Source organism: Ciona intestinalis, chromosome 7 (assembly GCF_000224145.3).
Source record: "Ciona intestinalis chromosome 7, KH, whole genome shotgun sequence".
In the NCBI taxonomy this organism is placed as follows: Eukaryota; Metazoa; Chordata; class Ascidiacea; order Phlebobranchia; family Cionidae; genus Ciona; species Ciona intestinalis.
Genome location: NC_020172.2, coordinates 2,668,906 through 2,694,147, shown reverse-complemented (window position 1 = coordinate 2,694,147; position 25,242 = coordinate 2,668,906). Strand labels below are relative to the sequence as shown.

General features: G+C 35.4%; 5 protein-coding genes across 5 annotated transcripts; 2 read left to right on the top strand and 3 right to left on the bottom strand.

Annotated features, from left to right (window-relative positions):
* Positions 1-1,964: 1,964 nt before the first annotated feature.
* LOC100177381 (14-3-3 protein gamma-2-like) lies at positions 1,965-3,167 on the top strand. Its single transcript, XM_002130777.5, has one exon. It carries the CDS (start codon positions 2,108-2,110, stop codon positions 2,846-2,848), a length of 741 nt encoding a protein of 246 aa, XP_002130813.1. The 5' UTR covers positions 1,965-2,107; the 3' UTR covers positions 2,849-3,167.
* LOC100175043 (Sjoegren syndrome/scleroderma autoantigen 1 homolog) lies at positions 3,146-4,925 on the top strand. The gene is made up of 3 exons (XM_002130791.5): positions 3,146-3,326; positions 3,669-3,866; positions 4,361-4,925. The coding sequence occupies exons 1-3, from the start codon at positions 3,203-3,205 to the stop codon at positions 4,771-4,773; spliced, it is 735 nt and encodes a 244-aa protein (XP_002130827.1). The 5' UTR covers positions 3,146-3,202; the 3' UTR covers positions 4,774-4,925.
* LOC100183624 (protein broad-minded-like) lies at positions 4,850-18,986 on the bottom strand. Its single transcript, XM_018812561.2, has 27 exons — positions 18,768-18,986; positions 18,284-18,445; positions 17,693-17,897; positions 17,005-17,218; positions 16,552-16,696; positions 16,142-16,263; positions 15,536-15,677; positions 15,209-15,310; positions 14,686-14,851; positions 14,179-14,250; positions 14,025-14,121; positions 13,412-13,532; positions 12,649-12,862; positions 12,143-12,307; positions 11,660-11,813; positions 11,134-11,267; positions 10,733-10,852; positions 10,337-10,425; positions 10,173-10,283; positions 9,482-9,699; positions 8,985-9,194; positions 8,416-8,607; positions 7,793-7,947; positions 7,391-7,474; positions 6,891-7,049; positions 5,444-5,530; positions 4,850-5,194 (listed from the first exon to the last, which is right to left on the bottom strand). The coding sequence occupies exons 1-27, from the start codon at positions 18,911-18,913 to the stop codon at positions 5,087-5,089; spliced, it is 3,894 nt and encodes a 1,297-aa protein (XP_018668106.1). The 5' UTR covers positions 18,914-18,986; the 3' UTR covers positions 4,850-5,086.
* A 6-nt stretch (positions 18,987-18,992) lies between these two features.
* ic1 (axonemal outer arm dynein intermediate chain 1) lies at positions 18,993-21,069 on the bottom strand. The gene is given in 1 exon segment (NM_001078421.1): positions 18,993-21,069. A coding segment is annotated over 1 exon segment (1,785 nt). The 5' UTR covers positions 21,019-21,069; the 3' UTR covers positions 18,993-19,233.
* Positions 21,070-21,459: 390 nt separating this feature from the next.
* On the bottom strand, positions 21,460-24,682 carry LOC100185987. The gene is made up of 10 exons (XM_002130623.4): positions 24,574-24,682; positions 24,035-24,084; positions 23,864-23,911; positions 23,737-23,790; positions 23,412-23,537; positions 22,992-23,102; positions 22,692-22,767; positions 22,244-22,322; positions 21,909-22,065; positions 21,460-21,755 (listed from the first exon to the last, which is right to left on the bottom strand). The coding sequence occupies exons 1-10, from the start codon at positions 24,588-24,590 to the stop codon at positions 21,634-21,636; spliced, it is 840 nt and encodes a 279-aa protein (XP_002130659.1). The 5' UTR covers positions 24,591-24,682; the 3' UTR covers positions 21,460-21,633.
* Between the last annotated feature and the right edge of the window lie 560 nt (positions 24,683-25,242).

Genomic DNA, 25,242 nt, shown 5'->3' with positions numbered 1-25,242 from the left:
TGTATCCTCTCGACTCCTGTAGATCGTTGTTAATTGTTTAAAATACGATATTTGGATATTACGTGCAAAAGGTCTCCCATCTTTTCCCGCCCTAGATAGCGTCCATATATATGTATATATATTGGCCCTAAAATAAGAATAAAAGGATGTCTCATCTTACCCCATCCTAGTGAACCTGCAAGCTAAATTAGTTTTTGCTGCAATACTTTAGTGCAGCATAAAACAAATCAGAATAAGCTCACTAAATAGGCTATACTGTCGCTACGCATGTCGAAGACACATTAAATGCACTGTTTATTTAAAAATGTTGACTCGACACTATGTCAAATCGTCCTTGTTTCGCGCACCGGTTAAAGTGGTTAAATAAAAGTAAATATTCTGCCTGACAGTAGGTCAACATAGCTGGAAATGGGAAACTCACAGTACAGAGTGCTATAGCAGGAAACGACTTTAGTATAACAGCACTCTTACCGGTTAACAGTTTGCATACACAAACAATACATGACGTTCATTTGCCAAAACTGAAGTAAACTGAATGATCATAAACGTATACGTACCAATTTCCGACAGTAAACAAAAATATGTCTAGAGTCCACTCGTACACCATAACCTCTCAATGACGAAGAACTCATTCGCGTTTGTCAGATATATTGCAGACACATCTAATTTGCAAGGACCCGTATAGCAATATTTGAACAAAATAGGCATTCTGTTAACATGTACAATCTGCGGTCTTTAAAATACATATAGATTACGGATTGTCGCCCGACTTGCTTAGCGGCCAATATAGTCTACACACAACGACAAGCAGTTAGTATTATATGTACGAAAACGTTATTCTTTCATACTTTTAAAACATTTAATGGTAGGCCTATATAGTAGGTTGGGGGAAAAGGGGACACTTTTAGCACACATGATTCAAATATCCTTATCGTTTTAAACAATTAACAACGGTCTATGGGAGTTGTGGGGATACAGTTTTATAACTCTTTGAATGTTTTTTTAGTTTACTATCATATTGGACGAGAACATAGAATGAACAGGTGTACCATCTTCCCCCACCTGACCGTATATACCAATAATAAGAATCACTGATACACTTTCTCGTGGTTTAACATCTGTTTTAGTTATATTATTGCTTTCGTAAATGTTTGTTTGCATGAAAGCAGTATCTGCTTTAGTAAACTTATCACGTACTAGAAGTGATTTTGTATATGCTTTGTTTTGTAAACAGTGTTGCATTACCGCGTACACCGATGACCAATGACGACATGAGATTGCGAAGACGTGGCCGCAACGGATATCGTTATATTAGTAAGTTTTTTCCTTTGAGAAATTTAAGATCCCTCCGGTACTGACTATAATTTTTTAACTATAAAATTTCGCCAATGTTATTAACCAAAGAACGGCAAAACGAAGAAATGTCTGCAATGGTAATTAACTCATGCTTTGTAACTTAACATGGAATAAAACATAAAACACGCGCTGAATAAAACAAATACTATAATAATTTATTTCAGTTGTAAATTCCTTTCACTCAACCTATTTGTCTAGTAAATCGTTAGGCTAAAACAAACTGTAATTGGTTAAAGTTTGACGCTGTTGTTGGTCGCTGCAACATAATTCGAAAATCAAACTAAAACTTGTAAACCTAGTATTTCACCTTTACAAGCTTAGTCTTCTGCAAACGGAGAAATATGGCAATTTTTCTGCATTTATACCACTGAAAATTTAAATACGATTCGCCCTAATATAGTAACAGTAAAACGGAATGACTCGTTATGTATTAAATTTTCCGGCAATGCACTAATAAATAGATAAATTACTATTAGAAGCTTGCTGCTTGACACTCTCGCTATGCACAAATACAAAAGGAACGTAAACAGCCTCTGGATATTAATTCTCGTGACTCAGCCATGTGTGTGCGGTCTGAATTTATGACTAGGCCTTTTCTAGAACAGAAGTAATCGATCGGACCAACAGATCAGACTGTTGAGGTAAAGCGCATGCGATTTGTTTTACTGCTAAACCAGTCTGATACTTAATACTGCACTTTGTATTATTGTAAAGTTTGAATAGGTTAAGCTGTGTTTTAAATAAAACAAAAATGTCGTCAAGAGAAGACATGATAGCCCGTGCCAAACTGTCAGAACAGGCACAACGTTATAATGAGATGGCCGCAGCCATGAAAGTCGTTGTCGAAATGGGCTCGGAGCTGAGCAACGACGAAAGAAACTTGCTGTCAATCGCGTATAAACATACGACGGGTGCGAGGAGACAATCCTGGCGAGCTATATCAAGTGTGGAACAAAAAGTAGAACTGGAGAGCGAAGGCCGAATAGAATTAGTGCGTGATTACAGGGAAAAAATCGAGGCAGAGCTCGAGGCCATTTGCCAAGAAATAATTCAGCTCATTGATTCTCACTTGCTTAAATCCGCTCAGGATAAAGACAGCCAAGTGTTTTACTACAAAATGAAGGGTGACTATTTCCGCTACATGTGTGAAATTTCTTCCATTCCGGAGAAAAGGAAAAAAGTTGTCTCGGGAGCAAATAGAGCATATAATGCAGCAAATACAGAAGCTGAACGGATGTCAGCAATTAATCCTATAAAGCTGGGTCTTGCGCTTAACCACTCTGTCTTTTTATATGAGATCAAAAACAGCGAAAGAAAGGCAATTAATATTGCCCAAACTGCGTTCGACGATGCTCTTAAAAAGGTGGAAGAGCTGAGTGCTGACGCATACAAGGATTCAACACTGATTATGCAACTTATTAGAGACAACCTTACGCAATGGAATTCACCTGATAAAGTTGTGCAGGAGCTGTTACAGGACACTGAAGATTAAACCACATGATATGCTACTTTTCGGTGAACACTGTGCAAAGTGTATTTTAATGTGAAAAGTAATTTTGTAAAGCATTTTTAACACTGTGTAAGCATAGGTGCAGCTATTTTAAAGTGAAAATTTTTTCTGAAATTGCCAAAATGAACAGTTAACAGTGAGTGTTTTAATTAAAAATTGGCGAAGGATTATGAAAAATTGTTTAAAATTGCCAAAATAAATATTTAAAAATGAGTGTTTTTATTGTGTTGAAGTATTTATATAGAAAACTGTGGTTGTTCTGTTTGTTATTTGCTATTTATTTAAAAACTGTTTTTTGTAGGACTTTATTTAATAGGTTAAAACGAAATTCGTAAAATGTATGATGAAGCAGAAACAGATGAATGGACCCCACCAACTGAAGCCGAAATGAAGATACTACAGTCACGACAAGAGAGAAGTGATGAAATTAGTAGAAGATTGGGAAATTACATGTTACAAGGTAATATGTCTATGTTATGCATGTTGTATTTTTTATAAAAAACTTATTTGCTGTTTTATAATTTTGTTGTTGTCAAAAACTTTTCCACAGTTTTAACCATTTGTTTTACTTTTAAATGTTTTAATTTATAACACTTTTGTTGATTTTCCATTTTTTTAAACAAGGTTTTATCTGGGCTAATTGCTAATCAAATAAGCACACAATATGTGCCTTATTAAAAAAAAGTCAATGACCATAAACCTAAATGAAATTAAAAACCGCTATAACAAAAATATATATACAAATCACATTTAAGTAAAAGTACAAAATTTCAGTTTAAATTCTCACAGCAATTTCATGTAGGATATAGAATGCTAGACGCGCTATGTGAGGTCTGTGGAACGATTATGATGCAACCGCGCAATGGAGAAGATTTCTGTGTTGCTTGTACAGAGATGGAATCGGAAATATCGAAAGATGATCATGCCATAAGTGAAGAAGCTGCACTATCCACTAAAAAAGAGCAGGAAGAAAGAAAAAAGGCAAATGCTTCTGGGGAAGGTAAGTGATTGAAAAGAGAATTTTAGTGTCAGTGGTTTAAATTTGTTAATAGGCAAGGCAATACGTAACAAAAGTCGTATATATACAAATGTCGCAAAGATTATTATGTGTATGTGGATGTACATAGACATAGGCGCCAAGCTTTAAAATATGCAGGGTAGCTAGTGCAGTATTTTGATACAGATCAAACTTATTAGTTGTAACTTGTAATGCTTACAAATTAATCTCCGCCATGGCGCCACTTTAGGTTTGATGTCTTTATGTGTAGTTATTTTAGGGTATGTTACAATACTGTTATGCATATGTTAAAATATACGCATGTGTTTTAAAAAAAATTCGAGACTGCCATAAACTGGAACAGAAATTTAAGACAAAAAATATAGTCCGGATCTCTGTTTTTCTGCATTGAGTAATACTTTCAAGTATTGTAAATAAAACTGGGGGAAAAAAAGACAGTCATTTGTACTGTTATGTTATTTAAGTATTTTTCCTAGGACGCATCACTTCTGCTTTTTCAAAGGCAATAGACAATTCAATAAAAGATGCTGTAAGATCAACTGCTTCAAATCGTAGCTTTCCCCAATCAAGTTCTGGTCCATCAAGTGTACCTCATGCTATGGAACATCCTAAGGGAGAAATTGTTGAGGACAGTTTAGCACCTGTGAAGCAGACCATGGCGACATTTAATAAACCAAATGAAGATTCAAGCTTCCAGAATCTCCAGTCTGATATAAGAGCTCCTGTCCCCTGCACACATTTGAATGCTACTATTCATGAACTGCTGAAAAAGATAGCTGAATACACTGAAGCGTTAAAAGTTACTGACAACATAGAAACCACTGGGAAACTGGCAGATGTGATTAAATCATGTTCAGATAGCGTCTATGCTGTAAAGAGAATTTTGTAATGGAAAAATACGGTGTCATCTTTCGTATCTTGCGAAATTATTGTGCTAGCCTTTTTGCATGCAATTGCGTCTGAAATGAAACAGTCAGTTCTATGTTTTATTAATAAAATTCACAGTGATTTGGGTACAAAGCTTCATAGCCCACATGTAAATATGATTGTGTTCAAAACCAAAGCATCCAAAAACATGAAAATTATTTTAAAAGGAATGACGCATGTTGCAACACCTATGAGCAAATCTGTTCTTTTTTCAGCTTCCATCTCGCTTAAACTGGATTGTCAGGTCATTTTAGATGTTATAATATTGAGGTTTGTCAAGCTATGTTTCGCATTGAGGTAAGAACTGTATTCCTATATGTTTGTTCCAGTTTGTTCATGTAATCAAACCACTCGGACACAACAAATCCTTCTATTGGGTTTTCCTGAAACAAAAGGATTCTATTAAAAATTTAAAGTCCTGGTCTTAAATGATGGCTTCAAATTAAAGTTTAAAATAACACAATTTTTTATCTATAAGAAAATGATAGTGGAAATCATATTATTGTTGAAATACCAAACAGAGGATTTAACAGCAAAATGACAGTTGCAAAAATTGCCATTGATAAAAAAAGTGTGGAAAAAAGCTGGCTGTTGGAACTCAACATTTAATGAACTCGCATTGATGCCATTACCTTAAGAAATACTTGAAGATCTTGTGTTTGACGGTGACTTAAAATTTCATGTTGAAGATGTTTCAATATGCTGACACAGATGTAAACCTTTGATTTGGATTAATACATATTTATGTTATACTGCATGTTTGACATAATTAACTATTATCTGTCACTTCAATTTTTCATTTTCAGTAACAAAGTTCGAAATTATAAAAACTAAAATATTGCAAAAATCCAAATCATTTTAGTAAAGCTTTGCACAATTTACAGAAGGAAACTGTACACAAAGTTGCCGGTTGGATACACAAAAAAGAGAAGGTAGCGGATACTAGTCAAAATATGAACAGGCTAGGCCGCTAGGGATTTCTATTGTACAGGGGAATAAAATTTCCAAAGCAAGGTATAATCTTGAATTAAGGCAAGAGTTTACCTATTACAAAAACATCCAGGAAACGATTGGTTGCCGTTTAATAAGATAAGTAGCTACTGTACAGGTGTTTGCAAGCCAAAGTCTATATGCACAGTGTAAATAATTACCAAGCAATAATAATTTATATGTGATGTTTTAACGTGTATAGCACAACCAATTAAGCACCAGATTTGTGAACCAGAAAACTCATGTTAAAACAACTGTTGTTGCCCACTGTGCGGGAATAAGTAAGTTAAATACATTCATTTAATATATAAAAGTATGATGCCTGCTGACTAGTTATATAACAAACCCAGTGGTTACTAATTGGTTGTCCAAATTATCAGCCATGCATAAAAGAAAAAAAATAAAAAAAAATAATTACCCATAAAGTAACATTCATGGTAACTCGAAAGCTGGCACGAGGTGTAGAAAACAGAACACATGTGTTATAACGATTGTCGTTTTTCGGCCACACGAGGTTAAAGTAAGTTACAATCTTTCATTCAGTCCTTGTTTGGTAATTGATCACCAATTAGGCAAGATAAACATAAGAATGTTTTTTTGTAACACAACGCAACACTTAAGCAGAGAATTACACTCAAGAAGAGAATAGAATAAAAACGTGGTGAATCAAAGCGTTAATCATTTTAATGAAATAGGGTTAAGAATGAACAAGCAGACTGTGATTATAATACAATATAACTACTTTATAGTAATAAATGAATGTAACTTACTTTATCCTCACATGGCCGCAAAACGTCAGTCGTTATAACACGGGTGTTTTGTTTCGGACACCTCGTGCCAGCTTTCGAGTTACCATGTATGTTACATTGTGGGTGTTTTTTTCATGTGTGGCTGATAATTTAGACAACTCATTAGTGACCACTGGGTTGGAGAAATTGTCGTTAAGTGTCTTGCCCAAGGACACCTATGCCCTAATGGTAGCAGCGACTAGCCTTGAACCCATTACCTATTGGTTAGAGGCAGGCACTTGCCACAACGTCGGACATAATTACACTATAAGCCCATAATATTGTTGATGTATCAACATACCTGATAATCACATCCCATTGTTATAACGGTAACAATATAGTGAGTGACTTGTGTCCATGTCAGATAGTTCCAGAAACACTGGGTTAACCAATGCTGGGTAATCTGTGATGGGGTGTACCCACTCATGCGGAATGCTGAGTAAATTAAAGGGTGTTCAGCCTGGAATAAAACAAACTTGTTTTGGTTTCAAGGTATGGGATATAAAGGATTACAAAAAGTTGTTGGGAGTTTGTTACAGATGTTAAAAACTGGAAGACAAGATAATGTATTTAAAAATGAGAGAATTCCGAATCGGACAGAATGTAACTTTGTGGATGAATATTTTTGGGGATTTTTATTTGTTTTTTTTTGTGTTTGAAGACACCTACCTTTACAATGGAAAAAGTAGCAAGCCTCGAACTCAAAACCTCTGGCCTAGAGGCACATGCATTAACTACTGTGTTGGACAACTATAGTATGCTTTTCCAGTTAACTTACTAAAATATATATAAACCACAAACCTGCAGAATAAGTTCAACATGATGTCCTGTGCATGAAAATACTGGAGGAATACCACTCGCTCGAACACCTTCTGATAGATGAATCTGAATATAAAACATCGATTAACTGAACGAATGTAGCTTATTTATCCTCATGTGGGGGAAATAACATTTGTTATTCACAGGTGTTTTGATTCATACACTTCGTGCCCACATACAAGTTACTCCTTTAGAAATTTGTGAGTGATTATTTTTGAAATTTTGTTTTATTTTTGTAATATATGCCTGACAATTTAGTATACCCATAAAGAACCATTAGGTTTAAAAACATGCCGTTATTTGTCTTGCCCAAGGACAGTTACCACAATTGTAAATTTACAGTTTGTGTAATTTTTTAATTTTTAGTTTGGTGATTCAACTTACACTTGCATGCAATCTTGCTGGCCACAAGTAACCAGAGCAAAGTAATTCAGATAACTTCATCAGTATGGAGAGACTTCGGTCCTTACTCCCAGACACCATTAGAAAGATGCTGCTTACGAACCAGTCATAACATGGGTATGGACCAGATGTAAGTTCTGGTTGGATGAAAAAAAAGTTTAAAAATAATGTTTTTCCTGAAACAGTGAAAGTAAACTTCTTTTAATAATGAATGTACTTGCTTTATCTTTACGTGGTTAATAACGACACTTGTTGTTTTTTCCAAACCCGGGGAGGGCCCGCTTACGAGTTACCACGTATGTAACACAGGGCAATAGTTTTTTAAACATATTGTATGCCGAATAATTCAGACACACTAGTGACTACTGTGGGTTGGAAAAATAGACTTTAACTGTCTTCCTAAGGACTCATTCACCCACAATGGTAGCAGTGTCAAGTCTCAAACCCAAAACCTCTGGGTTAAAAGCGGGCGCACTAAATACTGTACTACGGCACCAATTACCCTTGACATAAGTAGTGATTTTTTAGCAAATTTTGTAAAAAAAAACTATCACAGAATTGAGAACCCCCCAATAAGCAGCCAGTTTAACAAATTATTTTCTTACTTAAAACAGAAGAATAACTTTGTTGCTGAGCAAGAAACTGTGAGCATGTCCTTAGCACTGTTACAAGATTTGCTGCAGCAGTTTCAGGGTTGGCTTTCAATGCATTAATCTGCTTGCCATATCTGATTGCCAGCTTTACACCAATGTTTTGTAAATTGTTGTTCGAGGCAGAACCAGAGTCTCTAAACTGACCTGTGGCAAGAATTTTGTTGAATAGTGCATGTGAGGAAAAGTTGTTTTTTACTTTATAGGAACTGCCTGTTTTTTAATGCAAAACAATCAAATGGGATATGAATGTATTTTACTCCATTGGTGATTATTTTGGTGTGATTTTTTAACGTATGACTGAGAATTCAGACAACTTTAAAGAACTAGTAGTTCGAAGAAGTTGTCATAAGTGTTTTGTCCGCACACACCCACAAATATAACAGCTTTGATTCTGTAACTTATAGGCTAGGCTAGAGGCAGATGTGCTAACCAATGGGCCACATAGTATACTTTTACTTTTAACATGCAGTTCTGAATCTTTGTTATTACTACATGAAGGTAGTTCTAATATATTTTCAAACCTCTTGTTGGAGTTTTCTTAAATACTCTCTCCTCTGGCATTCTCTCTAGTGCTTGGATGGTTTTTTCAATCGTCTCTATCAACACTCCCCCTCTTACAGTGGATGCTGCGGTCTTCATCACTTTGCAGAACGTGGATCGTAACTGCTCCAACCATTGTCGATTTTTCTCGGATGATTTGGAAGAGGCAAGAAAGCGACTCAATGCACTTTCTGTTGGAATAAAGGGTTTAGGTTTAAGACATGGCATTTTTATGCAGATACGATACACCCTTCCACGCTCAATGATATACCAACCAAAAATAAAAGTCTGTGTATTGATAGAAATTCTCAAATGTGATCTAAAGGTACCCAACAGAGTTTCTTATGAAACAGCTGATACCTTTAGGTCACATTTAAGTATCTCTATTTAAACACAAAAAAATACACATACACAAAAAATTCAAATCGTGACCACTTCACACTAACTAATACCAAGCAAAACAAAACCCAAAATTCACCTTTTTTCATTGAAGTTTGTGATGCTATAGTTGGTGTGTACTCTTTTGGGATTGGAAAGTGATAAAATAAAGGCCACACATAATGACGCTGTCTTCTCTGTTGTGAGTTATCATCAAGAGAACGACTTGGTAAAAGTCTTTCACCTTCCCCCCCTATCATATGAGTCTTTACAAGCAAATAGTTGCGTTCAATGGAAAGACGGTCAATTATTATTTCCCTGAAATAAAACAAAGAGTGGAAAACTACACCTATATTAGGGGTAAAAACTTCCCTTGCAAACAGTATTTGTTTTTTATTTTTTTGCAGGTGCAAACACCTTGAAGCATTGATAGAGATTAAAAATATAACCATCTTTGCTTCATATTTTATTCTATATGAGTAAGGTCCTTGTCAGGTCTAACAACAAAGCCTTTGAGCTGTGACTTTGTGGGTTATAATCTGGACAACCATTAGGGATCACTGGGTTAGAGCAATTGGTGTTAAGTGCCCAAGAACGCATACAGCTCACAGCTATCAGTATGAAGTATTGAACTCCGTATCTTTTACTTATGAGACAAGGGCAAACTACTAAGCCACGGCATCGGACATATTTAATATCATATACATACATAGAAAAAATTCAAGGTTAAATTTTTTATTTACAACAAGGTATGATTTTGTTTTTCAAACAGTGTCTATATTTGCATTTACCCTTCAATGGTTCTGTTGTTCTTTTGCAGCTCCAACAGCGTGTGTTGTATGTTGTACTGAGTTTCAAGCAGTAACCAACTGTCCAAGTGACAGGCTAGAACAGCTAGCAACCTATAAGGAAATAGAATCAAGAATTTGAAGGGCTAAATTTGAACATATTATACCTTAATCCAAATACATGGGATTGTTCGTAGTTGAATAAGGCGTGAATTTTTGCTTCTGAATTGATCATTACCAACCTGTCAATTAAATTCTGAAAGAAAAACATATTTTAAGCACCTTGCAGCATAGGTTACAGAACAAACATTGATACTAAAAACATACAGCTGTTTTTAAGCACTATAAATAAATTGTTCAAAAAAGCACACAAGTTCGATTTATTTACCATGGGGGGGGAGGGGGCAACAAAAATTGTTATAGCAAAGGTGTTCTGTTTCATACACCTCACGTATGCTTACAAGTTACCATGTATATAACTTTGCGGGTAATTATTTTGGGAGGGATTTTTAATTTCTGACAATTTGAACAACCCATCAGTGACCACTGGGCTGTTTACTTACAATTGGTGATTCTGGCATTTCCCGGAAAGTATACGAAGTTTTATTGGGTAGTTGTTGTTGGTAGAATAGCTCATGTACAGCAGGGTAGGAACTTAAAACATTCACCAACCCCATGAAGGACTGTAATTGAATGAATTAATTTAAATGTATTGTAACTTGATTTACCTTTGCGCGACTAGAAAAAGGACAATCGTTATAACATGGGTGTTCTTTTTCATACACCTCGTGCCAGCTTACAATTTACCATGAATGTAACTTTGTTGGTGATTGTATTTTTGGATTTATTAAGGGAGAAATTTATTTATACAGAGCTTATAAAGAATTTTGAAAGAAAGAATAAATGTAACTTGTTTATCCTTGTGTGGTGCGGCAACGATAGTCGTTATATTATATTCCTTTACCTTATGCACAGATCTATCAATAGGATGCAGAGGAAAAGGACGAGGAGCTGTCATCCTTATTTCATCTGTTGCATGCTCCAGATGACTCCACAGCTCGTGGATGATTGCACGTAAGAAACCAGCTTTGTATAATGCTGTATAGCAAAAACTTTTTAATGGTAAAACTTAAAATATAGCTGAAAATCAACATGGATTTATAATAAAAATGAGTTTTTGTTAGCACACAGGCCTCTAACCCAGAGGTAATAGATTCAAGGCTCATCACTGCTACCATTGTGGACGTATGTGGCCTTTGGCAAGACACTTTAATTGCTCCAACCCAGTAGTCACCAATTTGTCAGCTATACAATATTGTTGTCAGCCATACAATATAAAAAAATCAATTAGAAAGTTAAATCGTGGTAACTCGTAAGCTGGCACGAAGTGTATGAAACAAAACATTCGTGTTTTATCAACTGTCGTTTTCCAGCTACGCGCGGATACAGCAAGTTATATTCATTCAATTTAAATACAGTACAAAAGTAACCTGAAGTGCCAGCAGCAGTAGCAGCAACTTGTGTGACCATAACACCATACCCAAACTTTTCACATTTGCTCACTTGCAGCTTCTTTGTATAACGTGAATGCATGTACGCCACACATTCATTTATTGCACCAGTTTGCTGGAGTAGCAAAAGACCCTGAAAAAATTTAGTATAAGTCCAACAGCATTAGTGTAATTCAATAGTGCAAAAAAAAGATTTCTTAGAGTTCATTATTTACATTGGTTTCATTGGCCATAACATAATGGCCAATGAAACAAAGTTATTCTGTCAATGTCGGAATAGCATACAAAAAAAAGGCGGGAGGTACCGGCATCATAACTAATTTATGGAAAAAACAGCAATACAAAACTCATTCTAAAAAGAGCAACTGTTAAACTCTACAAACAACATAATAAAAGAATTTTACAAATTATACAAAATATTGTACAAAATTTAAAAAAATGCTCTGCAGTCAGTAGTCCCACCTTTGGAGTAGCAGCAAAGTTAAGAAGGTTATCAAGTAAAGTTTCTTCCCAAAGTACGAGGTTTCTTGAGCTTGATTGGGTGGGTGAACTTTGTTCGTCAATATTTTCATTCGAGTCGTCAAATTTGAGTGGCACAGCATGGCTGTCACCCCATTTTTCATGAGCCTGAAAATAGTTTGTTACAATTTCTGTAGATCAAGTGTTGAATGAATGAAACTTACTTTATCCTTAAATTACTAATGTTAGTCGATATAAAACGTATGTTTTGTTTCACACACTAGATGCTCACTTAGGAGTTATATAAATTTGTAGGTATATATAATTTTTTCTTTTTTTTGGAATATGTGCCTGACAATTTAGTGAATCTATAAGGGATCACTGAATTAAAGTAATTGCTCTCATGTGTCTTGGCCAAAGACACATACACCAAAGGCAACCTCAAATCATAACAAAACAATATTCAAATTTTTTTAAAACATTTTATGCTCAAAACACTTAATTTCCACCTGTTTCCAAGCGGCAGCAATTCCTTGATGCAAATTGTACTCCAGCAGCAACAGTAAGCCTTCACATACATTATACATTTGCCGACACACAAATACGAATGCCCCAACAACGGAGTAGCTTGGTATATTACCAGCTGATTGCAGGGTGCCCGAGGGAAGTTTGGAATTCAGTGACTTTTGAGCAAACTCAGCAATAACATGAGCAGCGGCTGATCTAGATTAAAAAAAAATAAGAAATAAAAATGCAAAAGTTTCAAAATACATGATTGTAACTATGAATGTAAATACCCTTAATTCTTTCATGGCCGGTAAACATGAGTGTTCTGTTTCATTCACCTCATCCCAACTTACAAGTTACTACGACGCCTGATTGTCAAAACTAAAACTATTTGTTTATTTCTATTTGCATCTTATTTTTCTAAACATCAAATTTATTTTTATTTTTTATTTGCATCTTAGTTTCTACATATCAAACTACATTTTTTTTATTATTTTATTTCTATTTGCAATAACATAAGCTGTAGCTATTTAGCAGTTATATTTGTTGTTATTTAAATTTAAAAAAAACGTTTTTAAAACACTACAGTGGTAATATAATAATATTAACTTTATTTGTCTCTTCAATTACAGTAGCGAAGATTTGAAAATATTTTCAAACACGCTTACAGTTAAAAACATATTACCATTTAATTGAAAGAAAATAAGCGTGATCGCTACACCTAGCATACAAACGAGCCATAGTGCAGCCTATATTGCTACTTACTTCTTTTCTGAGCCACTTCCATGAAGTAAAAGTTTTCTTCCAGCACATGTTGATGTCAGACAAGCAAGTATCTCAGCAATATGGAGCATACAGCTCTCACTGTATCTTTTACTTGATGGTTCTATGGGAAAAAAAGAGAACAAATTTATGTGTAACGGGCACGGCAGAGAATATGCTTCAGTTGCTTAATGGTTTCGTGCGCCTCATGCCCACTGTCCAGTTATAAGTTAAGTATATTAGTGAAAAAGAATTGTCAGAAAAAAGTTTTTTTAATATTTGTAATATGATGAAGAACTCATCAGCAAAAACTAGTGTAAGTAAATAACTGAATGAAGGAATGGATGTAACTTGATTTATTCTCGCATGGCCTGAAAATAATAGTTGTTATGACACGGATGTTCATACACCTCATGCCAGCTTACATGTATGTAACTTTGTGGTTGGTTATATATATATATATATATATATATATATATGTATATATATATATGTATTTCTTTTCTTTGTACATGGCTGATAATTTGGACAAACCATTAGTGACCACTAGGTTAAAGCAATTGTGTGGTCTAATTAGTGCAAAACTAATAACTTTACATAGTTATAATTATCTTACCAAGCCATGTCCTGATAGGAATAAGAAGAACAGAAATAACTTCATCTCCAACACATTGTTCAACGAATGCATTAGATAAACATAAGTTGCAAATCGCCTGAAATATACATGGCTTAGAAATCAGTTAGTAATTTTTATCTTAATATGTACATACCTTGCACACCAATGATGCTGGTTCATAAGCCTTATGGCCGTGCTTTGGTTTTGATTTTGCCAGCCCAATAAGCTAAAACACAAATATGAAATGATATAGCAATGGATTTAAAAACTAAAACCATTACCAATAGTTGGTTTAAAAATGTTGTAAAAATACATGCATGTGAGAAATTTACTTCCGGGGATTTTTGTTTTAAAACTAAGTCTGAAAGAGATCTTCTGGCAGTTGTTTATCTTTTGATCTTAAAGAGCAAGTTTTTTCTGCCATACAGCGAGAAATCATCGTGTTTGGCATTAAGTGTCTTGCTTTGAACATATTTTAATAAATTTCAATTTTGTAACACCTATACAAACACAGATATTTTTAAATACCCTTAAAAGTCGCATTTTAATAAAAAATTGTGTGTATTAATCAAAAATTTCATTTTTAATCATAATCGCAATTTTTAATAAAAAATTTTGTTTTCAAAAATTACATATTTAAGGTTGAAAAAAAATAAGATACCTGAATCCAAGATATAAGAAGATGTTGGACTGATATTGGATGCGGGAAGATATCAATGCTGACTGGGAAGAGCTCTCTTCCTCCTGTATAGAAGAGGAGGCGAGATACGAAGCACAACGAGTGAACAAATCGAGCGTATCGGATTTCATTTGGTGTGTATGTGGTTCTAGAGCAAGAAAAAATGAATAAATAAATATACGTCGATTATTTATCCTCGCCGTTATAACATTGGTGTTTTGTTGCATACACCTTGTGCCTGCTAGTTACCACATATGTAACTTTGTGAATGATTTTTTTTATTATACAACAACCCATTTAAAGATACATTGGTTAAAGAAAAATTCCCATAACAGTAGCAGCAACAAGCTTTGAACCGGTTATCTCTGGGTTAGAAGCAGTCGTGTGCTAACCACTTTATTTTTTGCTATTCTATATAAGGACTTAAGATTCATACCAGATTTGTCCGATAACTTTCTTTGCTATAGCGTCAAACATGATGTTAAAACTTAAGATTTCAAATTACCTTCTTCCATCCTGGGGTGTATGGTGGGGGTGAGACTTTGGTTTAGAAAGACTGTCTCGGCAGAAAGTTAAACATTGCAACACAGCATCCTGAAGAACTGGCCTGCACAAAGTCAGAATTCTCTTAGTCGTAATATAAGAAGGCCCGGTGATTTTATATGCATTCTCTTTGGACATTTTACAACAAAAATTGTATGTTTAGTATTTGTTACTTTTTATTAGAGTCAAAATTGGCGTAATGAGCCAACTCTGGCCTATATTTCAGTCCATAGGGCCGCAACCGTATAGAAAAGAATTTTAGATTTCTAACCAAAAAGTTCTCACTCACTGGTATTTTCCTTCTAACGAGTTAATAAGTGTGGCTCTGCTGTAATTCCCATGAAGCCATTTCCTAAACCAGTTTGCACGTATGTCAATCAAAGAAAGAAAGTGCAGAGCTGTCAGTTTGTCACTGTTGTTGCTGTTTTTGCCTAAATTTTTTTTATAAAATTTTATAATTGGTTTTAACATGTAGGCCGTAGTGTCATAAACTTAACCAGGCAATATATATATATTTAGTGTTAGATGAATGGCTGCAATAAAGGCACCATGTATAGGATGTCAAATAAGCTCTGGCCTCTGTGGTTAGTTTATTTTCATACCATTTTTTCTCTACGGTAACTATTTATCAAAAAACTGTTTTGATAACCTTGACTCCTACAATAGTTCAGTCAAAAACAGGATCAAAAAATATTAAAAACATCTGATTTAAAAAAAGAACTATAATTTTGCTACAGTGTAAAAAATACATAAAAATTGGTGCAAAAAGTGAATTGAATGTTTCAATGACTAAAACAAAACCACTGCAGAGCAATAAATAAAGAAATTCAGATCCGAAACGAAGTGTTTATTTTAGTACAGTATAAAAAGTGATTGAAATTTTGGTGCAGCTCACCCAGTTTAAGTTGCAGACAGAGCAAAGATAAACTGCTGTCAACAATGACTTCAAGAAAACTTTCTGGATATCGAACCCATATAGAAGGGACTTCACATTGAAACTCATTCAGGAGACGTATTCTGAAATAACAAGCGTAAAGTTAAAGACAGGAAAATTATATTTTATATGTTTGTAGGTCAGAAGAAAACAAGCTAAAGCCCCAAATCTGGTCTAATAATTTCTTCGTTCAATCCTCCAAAATGTTTACTGATATTTAAAGTTTTTTTTTTATTGGCGCAAATCAAAAATTTCGCTTCATACTGCAGCACAAGTGACTTTCAAATAGTAATTTTGGAAGGGCAGATTAAAGATTTAGGGGGAATTATATGACAGACCGACATTATTTAAATATAATAAAATTAAGTCACCTTTTTATTAGCAGTACTACTTCAGATTTGGTGATGTCAAGAGGTTCATAAATACTAGGAAGACTTTGAGATGAAGATTTGAACCATCTTATCAGATGTTCAGCCAAGCATGTGTATGTCTCGCGCATTATTTGGTAGTTGGAAACTACAATTGAGAATCATAGTAGAAAAAATTAATTTAACTGAAAAACAAGATTTTTATCACATATCTTTAAAAAAATTAATCCCAAAACAGAAAAAATATCTTCAAAAACACTAAATTTAATATAAAACTATGTTTAAATTACTACTGGCAAGGTATACAAGAGTTCCTAAAAAACATTTTTAAAGGCATGCTCAGAAACTCATAATAAGACTTACCTGCAAACATTTTTTTGCACCAAAACTTAAAGAGACATTTTCGTATAAAACTATATACAAAAAACATGCCCAGAAACTCATAATAAGACTTACCGGCAAACATTTTTGCATGAAAACTTAGTGTAGTGTGTGATAGGAATGGATCAGGATCAGCTAACGCATCCATTAATGAGACACGAAGTTGTGACCAACTTTCACTGGCCATCACATCAGAAGGGGGGACATGGCATAACCTTGTCAATGCGTCTCGACGAATATCTATAGGTTTTCTGCAGTCCATCTCATCAGCAATGCAGTGGAATTGCTCCTGTTATAAAAATAAGAGTATTTATTGCAAAATGAATAAATGTACTGCAGCAGTTTTAAAGAAAACTAAAGCACGACAAAAAATGGAAAATAATAAATTTCTGACACAAAAAATTTCTGTACTAGACTACAAAACCATCAAACAGTTTAGGGGTAATGGGCCAACTCTAGGTTTAAATCTCAAGTTGGGGTCATGTTGTGGGACTTTACTCACATAAAATAGAATGGTATCAAACTGTCAAAAATCTGCTATAGAATATGATAATTATAATAATATATAAAAATAACCTTATTTGTCTCTTCAATTACAGTAGCGAAGTTTTAGAAATATTTTAAATAAAAAAACAGGATATGGCGACAAAACAACAGTTGTTAAGACACACTTACAGCTAAAAAAAGTTTACATTTACCTGGAGGAAAATAAGTGTGGTCGCTGTGACAGAACACCTTCTTAGAGAATATACAAAAATATTACCTGGCTCATGAAAAACATCCCTTGATTAAAAGAAGACCCACACGTGGATGCTCCTTCACTGAAGACAGACCTCATCCTCTTGCTTAATTGGCTCTCCACCTCTTCATCACTTCCCATGCTGTTGTGCTCCTCATCCAAGCTCCTCAGGAGCGTGTTGGCAGCGGAAGATGTGGAAGAGCAAATCTTCTGCGTCAAATCTGAGAAACTAAAAGAGGAAAAATTAAAGTGTAGTTTGTATGCCTAATTTGAACATATGGGGTGCAGTTTAGCAAAGTGGTTAGCACTGTCTTTTGCAGATGAGACAGGTTCAAGGCCAGCCGCTGCTAGCATTGTGGGCATGTGTGACCTTGGGCAACGCAATTTACCCACAAAGTTACATGGGTGGTAACTCTTAAGCGAGCACAAGTTGTATAAACAAAACACACATGTGGCATTTTTATAGCAGATGTTGTAGCCTTGCCTGGCACGGATGCGCATGTTACATTTATTTATTCAAAGTAAAATATCCGTAACTCAGAAAATTAAACACATTGTAACCTTATGCCCATTGCAAAGAAAATATTAACTACCTATTTAAAACGCCCAACTTACAGTCTAGATTCAACAGCACTTTCAGCAACAGCTTGAACAAGAGTCTCTTGCCGGGAGACGGAGTTAGGGGCACCAGAGATGCTTCGTTTTTCAATTTCTTCATCCACTAGTGGGCCGATGTAAGTCTCTATATTTTCCCGGATGTATTTTACAAAGTCATGCCTGTTTAAAAACAAAGAACTTAAAAGAGAGATCTACATAATAATAAATGCATTTATGTCACAATTCCCCATATATATATAGATATAGAAAATGTAATAGACCATATATATGCATTTTATCTAAAATAAAACTGGTGAAAACTTCATATAATAACTACATTTATGCGATAATTACCCGAATTTTACTGTATTCGACCAAAATAAAGGCAGAAACTAGTGAAAATTATAAATATACATAAAAAATAAAGGACACAGGCAAGTTTATCTAAACTGCTTCAATATTTTACAACATTTACCCAAACTATACACACTAGATATCATACTTGTGAAAACTCTCATCTGTTTCTTCCAAATGTAGCAAAACATCCTCCGCAACATCCAGTGATCCCGATGCACTTTTCAGTGTCGGCTCAATATTTTTAAGAAGCTGATGCAAGCCAGTTAACACCTCGTCTTCAGCTGAAGCCATTATTTTAGTCACACAAACAGTCTCCTACATTTTTAAAGTTCCCGTACCAGGCAGCGCCATTTTTGGCTTTTTCTAAAAGTTTCGATACAGGAAATTAGATTTTGTATATGCGCTTTGAAAAAATAAAAACTTTAGTACAACGCACGCAAACAATATAAAGTAAAACAACAATAGCGTCATCTTTTCAACAGTTAAACCAGTACTGGGTGTTCAACAATACTTGCAGCACAGTGAGTTCCATTTTTTATATGTTTTATTAAGTTAAACAATGCAAGGAACATGTGATATAATATAGTTGAAATTTGTGTAACAAGTTAAAGTTATTCTTCCTCTGCAGGTGGCTCCAGTTTTTCATTCGGTTCTTCTGAAGCTTTTTCTCTCGCCTCTTCAATCTCTTCTACTTGTCTTCCAGCAGCAGACTTCTTCTCTGCCTCAATGGCTTTGGAGAACTCTGTTTCTGCTCTTTCGATGAGTTCCTTCTCTTCTTCATCCACAGGAGCAGCTGCATCCTCTTCTGCTCTTGATCCTTGCTGGGACTGCGTGCGCTCCTTGAGCCTCATCTCCCTGTGTCGAGCTTCCAAGATCTTCTCACGTTTTGTCTCGCGCTCAAACATGCTGCTCACAAGGTTCTTCTCGTTCTTCTGCATCGTGCAGAGTCCGGAAGACAGCTCAAGAAGAGTTGTGGTTCCTGTGTGCGACCCACAAGCCACAATCCTTCCGTTATCCTGAATCCTTAGACTATGCACTGCCTCATCGCACACCTGGATACTCAATGTTGGATCATTTTGCTTGAATAAGTAATCCCACACATCCAGAGTGCCATCCATTTTAGTGGTAAAGAAGACAGCTGGGCGCACAGGACTCCACTGACCATCAGTGAGGTAAGACATATGGAACTTTGTCCACATAATGCAAGCCTCCCTGATATCCTCTGACCAGATCCTGGCTGTCCAATCTCCAACAGTGAGAAAGTTTTTCGGAAAGAATGGATTCCTCTGCAAGCTGTATACTGGGCCGTAGTGTCCAGGGTATAAGCAAACAATCTTTTCCGCTGGTGTCTTTGCTTTCCTGTTGCAAGAAACAATAGATCCTTGCTCAGTGCCTACCATGAACTTAGTTGGCATGGTAGGTTCATACTCAAGAGAAATTCCTCCAAGTGCGTTTTCTATATTTAACTTCCGAGTAGGATCAAGCACCAATTTCTCAGTTGGTTCTCCTAGCTTCCTGATGTCCCACCATAGCACCTGGCCGTCTGTAGAAGATGAGAAACATTCAGTTCCTGTCTTTGATTGCAGCCAAATGGTTTTGTATACTGGGTCACGATGACTTTGTTCAATAGGTGACATTTCAACAGGGTGACTTCCTTTCCTTGTGTCCCAGAATGCGATCTGTCCATTGTAGCATCCACCAACTAAAACATGGGAATCTTTTGGGTTATATTCGAGTGATACAAGAGGGGATACAGGCTTCAATGTAAGCTCAGGCTTGTTTGGATTTTCAATGTCCCAGATGTAAGAGTCAAATGATGTATCAGGTGAAGACCTTTGGAATTCCAGGTTGGAGTAAGCGACAGCTAACTTCTTCCCACCATCCGGATACCAAGATAGTGATGTAGCTGTCCTCTTTATTTCATTGGGATCTCGGAACACATTGATGGTTTTTGCTGATGGTGGTTCTTCGGTTGATTCAATCTCAGTGTTAACAAAGTACTCCTCATAAATGTCAATTGCGTTGTTTTGCTTTATACAGTGCTCCATAACACTCCCAAGCTGCTGTAGGGTGTTGACGTAATGCTCCTCTTTCTCTACTTTCTTTCGGAACCTGATGGTCTGCTCCACCTCTGAAGGATTGATGTCTTTTGGCCATCCTCCTTCCATGTGGTTAATCCCACGACTCTCCGTCTCAAATCGTTCTGTGTTCACCTCATGCTCTGACATTTCCTGCGCACATTGCACGGCCGTGTCGCACGGGTCTCTTTCAATGAACTCGGTCGTTAATGTAGGGTCTGGCACCACGTCGACGTGAAGCTCTGCCGGGCGGTCGGCGAAATTGCATTGCCGACCGAACTCGGAGCGTTTTTTCGTGTAGACGTAAACTATTTCCATGTTTCTGATTCCCCTGGCTACAGTTTTTAAATGTTTATTTTATAGAGAAGTTGCCCAGGCAGAAACTAGTCTTTTCTAAAGCAAAGAACGTTTTAAAATATAGATTTAAAGAATAAGTGCAATTTATTAATACAAAAAATTTTAACACTACTAAATCTACATAAGATACTTTATATGCTAGTTTTTTCATGTACCTTTACTTAGTAAACGTTTCGCGCTTAAAACTTTAACAAAAATTGAACTATAACAGTAAACTGATTGTGTGAATTTAATTAAGCGTATCTCCGTTGATAGGCAGACTCTTTGTTGCCACAAGCGGAATTCTTTGCATAGCAACGGTGTTTTTACACATTGAAATCTAATACTACGCTTCTATCGGGGAGTAGTTCTCGAAAACAACAAAACTGAGGGCGGCTCGTTCTTACAAAGTTAAAAACGTCATACGGGTGCCAATACTTTATTGGAACGTTAACGCAATTGAAAGTAACAAAAACGCAAAGAAATGAAACAAAGAAGATACACAGCTTGTCGAATTGCGGTACAAAATATCAATAACAATTTATTGAAAGTGCTTTTGCGAGATTACAATACTACAACGCATACTACAGCTGTACGTCACACGTTGTGCGTATCTTGTGTTTCTTCACGTCGATTTCCCCTTGTACCAAACCGTGCAAGAAAATAGCCAACGAATAAAGCCGCAAGCAGTAAAATGAACCCACCCAAAGTAGCTAGAGCTGTGAAGCATTAGAGTAAAATTAACATGACATTTTAGCATTAGACCAAATAATTAAAAACACACCGTGTAAAAATACACATCTTTACAAAATCGTATAATGCAAACCGATAGCCATATAAACTTTTTCTACAGTAGTGTTATTCCACCCTACCGATATTGTGATGACGTTTTTCGTCCAGCATCCCTGAAATAAGTTGTTCTGCCAGGATTTCTGTACCAGTGAAGTTTCCATTATGTCTCCACTCCACTTGCACGACATGGTAGTTTTCCAGGGACCTTCGCTTTTTTAACGAATCGCCACTAAAATCCTACAAAATAATACAGTTTAAAAAAATTGTTCATTGGGTGTCAATATAGTCAATTGAAACTGTATGGTTATATAATAGGGTGGGAGAGATGGGACACCTTTTTATTCTATATTTTATTTCGTCTTGCCAATTAATGTATTTTAAAAACGTGTCTTTTTTCTAGCAAAACATATTATACCTGGCAATCGAGGCAAGCAGCGGAGTCGCCAAATAAAGAGGAACAGTCATGTCCAGTGTACCCGACAGCGCAAAGACACCTGGAAATTAATTCTGATTAGTTTAAGTAAAAAGTTGAATATGTACACACTTAAAAGTGGACAATAGGGGGGAAAATGCACGTATTTTGTCAAGTTTTGGCGTTGGAAAAATAAAAAGTCTGCTGCAAGCTGAACAGTTTACAAGATACCTCTCAGCCACTGTTATATAGTAGCGTGTGGAAAGACGAGACACATTTAGCACATAACAAAACACACATAATAACCAAATGTTATGATCGTGTTTTAAACAATTAACAACGGTCTATATGAGTAGTAAGGATACAAGTTTATAGTTATTTTAATATTCTTTGATTCCCCTCCCTATATACATATCAAGGTAAAAATAGCTCTGCTGGTATTCCAACTAACCTGGATTCCTCTAATAATGTCTCACACGTTCCACCATTGAAACAAATATCACCATTCATACAAAGCCCATTGGCACCTTAAAAACAGTTAAAAATATTTTTTGTAAAAAAATAGTCAGTACGGTATTTTATAACCTTGTCTTTAAGCAGTGTTGTTAACTGTTAAAAACCGAAACCGGAAAAATGAGATATTATATGCGGTAATTGTACTCATTTTACCCAGCAATACTATAGCAACAGTACAAGCTACACGACTGCCTATGCCGCCCATACAACAACACAACTAATGTCCATATCTTACCTGAGCCATCTTCGAAGGCACCCAAAAGCTCAAAGTCTGTTTCCGCTTCTTCAGCGAAACCCCCGCCGTTCATTAGACCTTGCAATACGTTCATGGCATTTGAAGAAATACCTAAATGGATATAGTTTACACTGCTATTGTATGTAAACATTAAAGTTTCGTTTAGAAAGGGTCGTAATATGCCAATATATGGTGTGGAAAGATGGGACACCTTTCATTCCATTTTCTAGTCTCATTTGGTAGTAAATAAATAATAATAAAACCGTATCCTCACGACTTCCATGGACCGTTGTTAATTATTTAAAACACGATCATAATATGTTTATTATGTGTAAAAAGGTGTTCCATCTTACCTCACAATACTATATATTACTTTTTATGCGTAAATATAAAAAGGTTTCGTAATAAGATATATCCTACCCTTATCGAATCCGGGGAAGTTTTTTGTCTTGGCGTCAAAACTTTCGTTGAATGTGTCGTTTTCACCGGACATGACGTCACCAGAATATATTTCTTCGTCTTCCCCGCTACCAGAACAACTGTCACCTACAAATAAATTTTCGTATAATAGTTTTAGCAGTTATTGTATAATAAGTGTAGGCTGTTATAATTTTTTTAAATATTTTTTTAAAAAATATGAAAATTCTTAATTTTTCTATAATTTTTAATTTAGACTTTCGTTGGACTTCAAAATTATAGTTTTCTATATAGTTTCTATTGGTTAGCAAGTAGTTTAAACACTAACCGCTGGTAAAAAAGTCATCTTCTTTAGCATCACCGCTTCCCTCCCCGCTGTACCCTGAAAACATGAAAAAAACTACATTTAATATACCTTGTCCATAGTTATTCATAACCATGTGCATATACTATACCAGAAAAACCACTAGACGATTCGAACTCGTTGTCGTATACATCTTGACCTGAAAGACAAAAATAATTATCCGCTATAATATTACTGTTGGGTTGTAATATACATTATAAATTACTTAAAAAAAAAATATTGACAATAAAGGTTTTAGTGTATATTTCCTTTCCGAACTTACCAGTTACGATAATCTGTTCTAGGCAGAGAAGGTTCAGAAATAGGAAAACGCTGAAATAATAAATAAAATATAATTGTTTCGAAATCAAGCTTTAAAAATTAAGTAGCTATATAGTGTAATAACTTTGTTTTATATATTGCAGGGTGGGAAGGTGGAAAGTCTTTTCATTCTATTTCCTCGTCTTATTTGGTAGTAAACAAAGAACATCCCAAGAATTATAAAACCTTATTATTAAGATTCCCATAGACCGTTGTTAACTGTTTAAAACACGATCAGGGTATTTGGATATTATGTGCTAAAGGTGTCCCGTCTTCCCCCACCCTACTACATATCATTACTATAAGTCCCTGGCGAAACAGTAATAGCCAAATTTGATGATGCTTCGCTGTATGGCAAACGAAACGTTGGTCTTCCAGGACACAAATTTCCTATTTTAAACTTGTATTAACATAGTCATAAACCAAACTACAGCTTTAACAAACCAAGTCAAATTCATTCAATTAATCCTAAACTTTTAAGAACGTAAACAAAGGACTTACCGAACCAGTGCATTCATTTCTACACGCTTACGTTTTGAAGGCAGTTTACAACAATAACAAAAAGCACGAAATGCGAAATTCTCAGTGGAGAGATTCTAAAACACAATCAACTAATCGAAACAGGTCGTTTTTTCGTCCCTTTTTCCGCGTTGATTACGCGGCAATCTGTAGCGCTACAAGCAGCACTTGTATGCCTACAGCAGCACAGAGCAAGTTACGCTCAGTTTCAGTGAGATTTCGGAGTGTGTATAGCAGTATTAAAGTTTTGTATCCTGTAGCGCTGCAAGCAGTACTTTTAAGCCTACAGCAAAACAAAGCACCGTTTCTATTCCAGATCGAGTTACGATTGGTTTTAGTGAGATTTTAAATAGTGCGTATATTGAGTTTTACACATGCATAAGTGAATGCAAATATTTAAGATATAGTAGAATGGGGGAAGATGGGACACCTTTTCATTTTATTTTCTCGTCCCATTTGGTGATAAACATAGAACATTTAAAGAGTTATAAAAACCTATCCTCGGTAATTGCTTAAACACGATGAGGATACTTGAATGTTATGTGCTATAAAAGGTGTCCCGTCTTCCCCCACTCTTCTATATAATGGGTAAAATAGCGCATGCTTTTGTTCTTTTTTATCGTCCTAATTGGTGGCAAACAAACAATATTT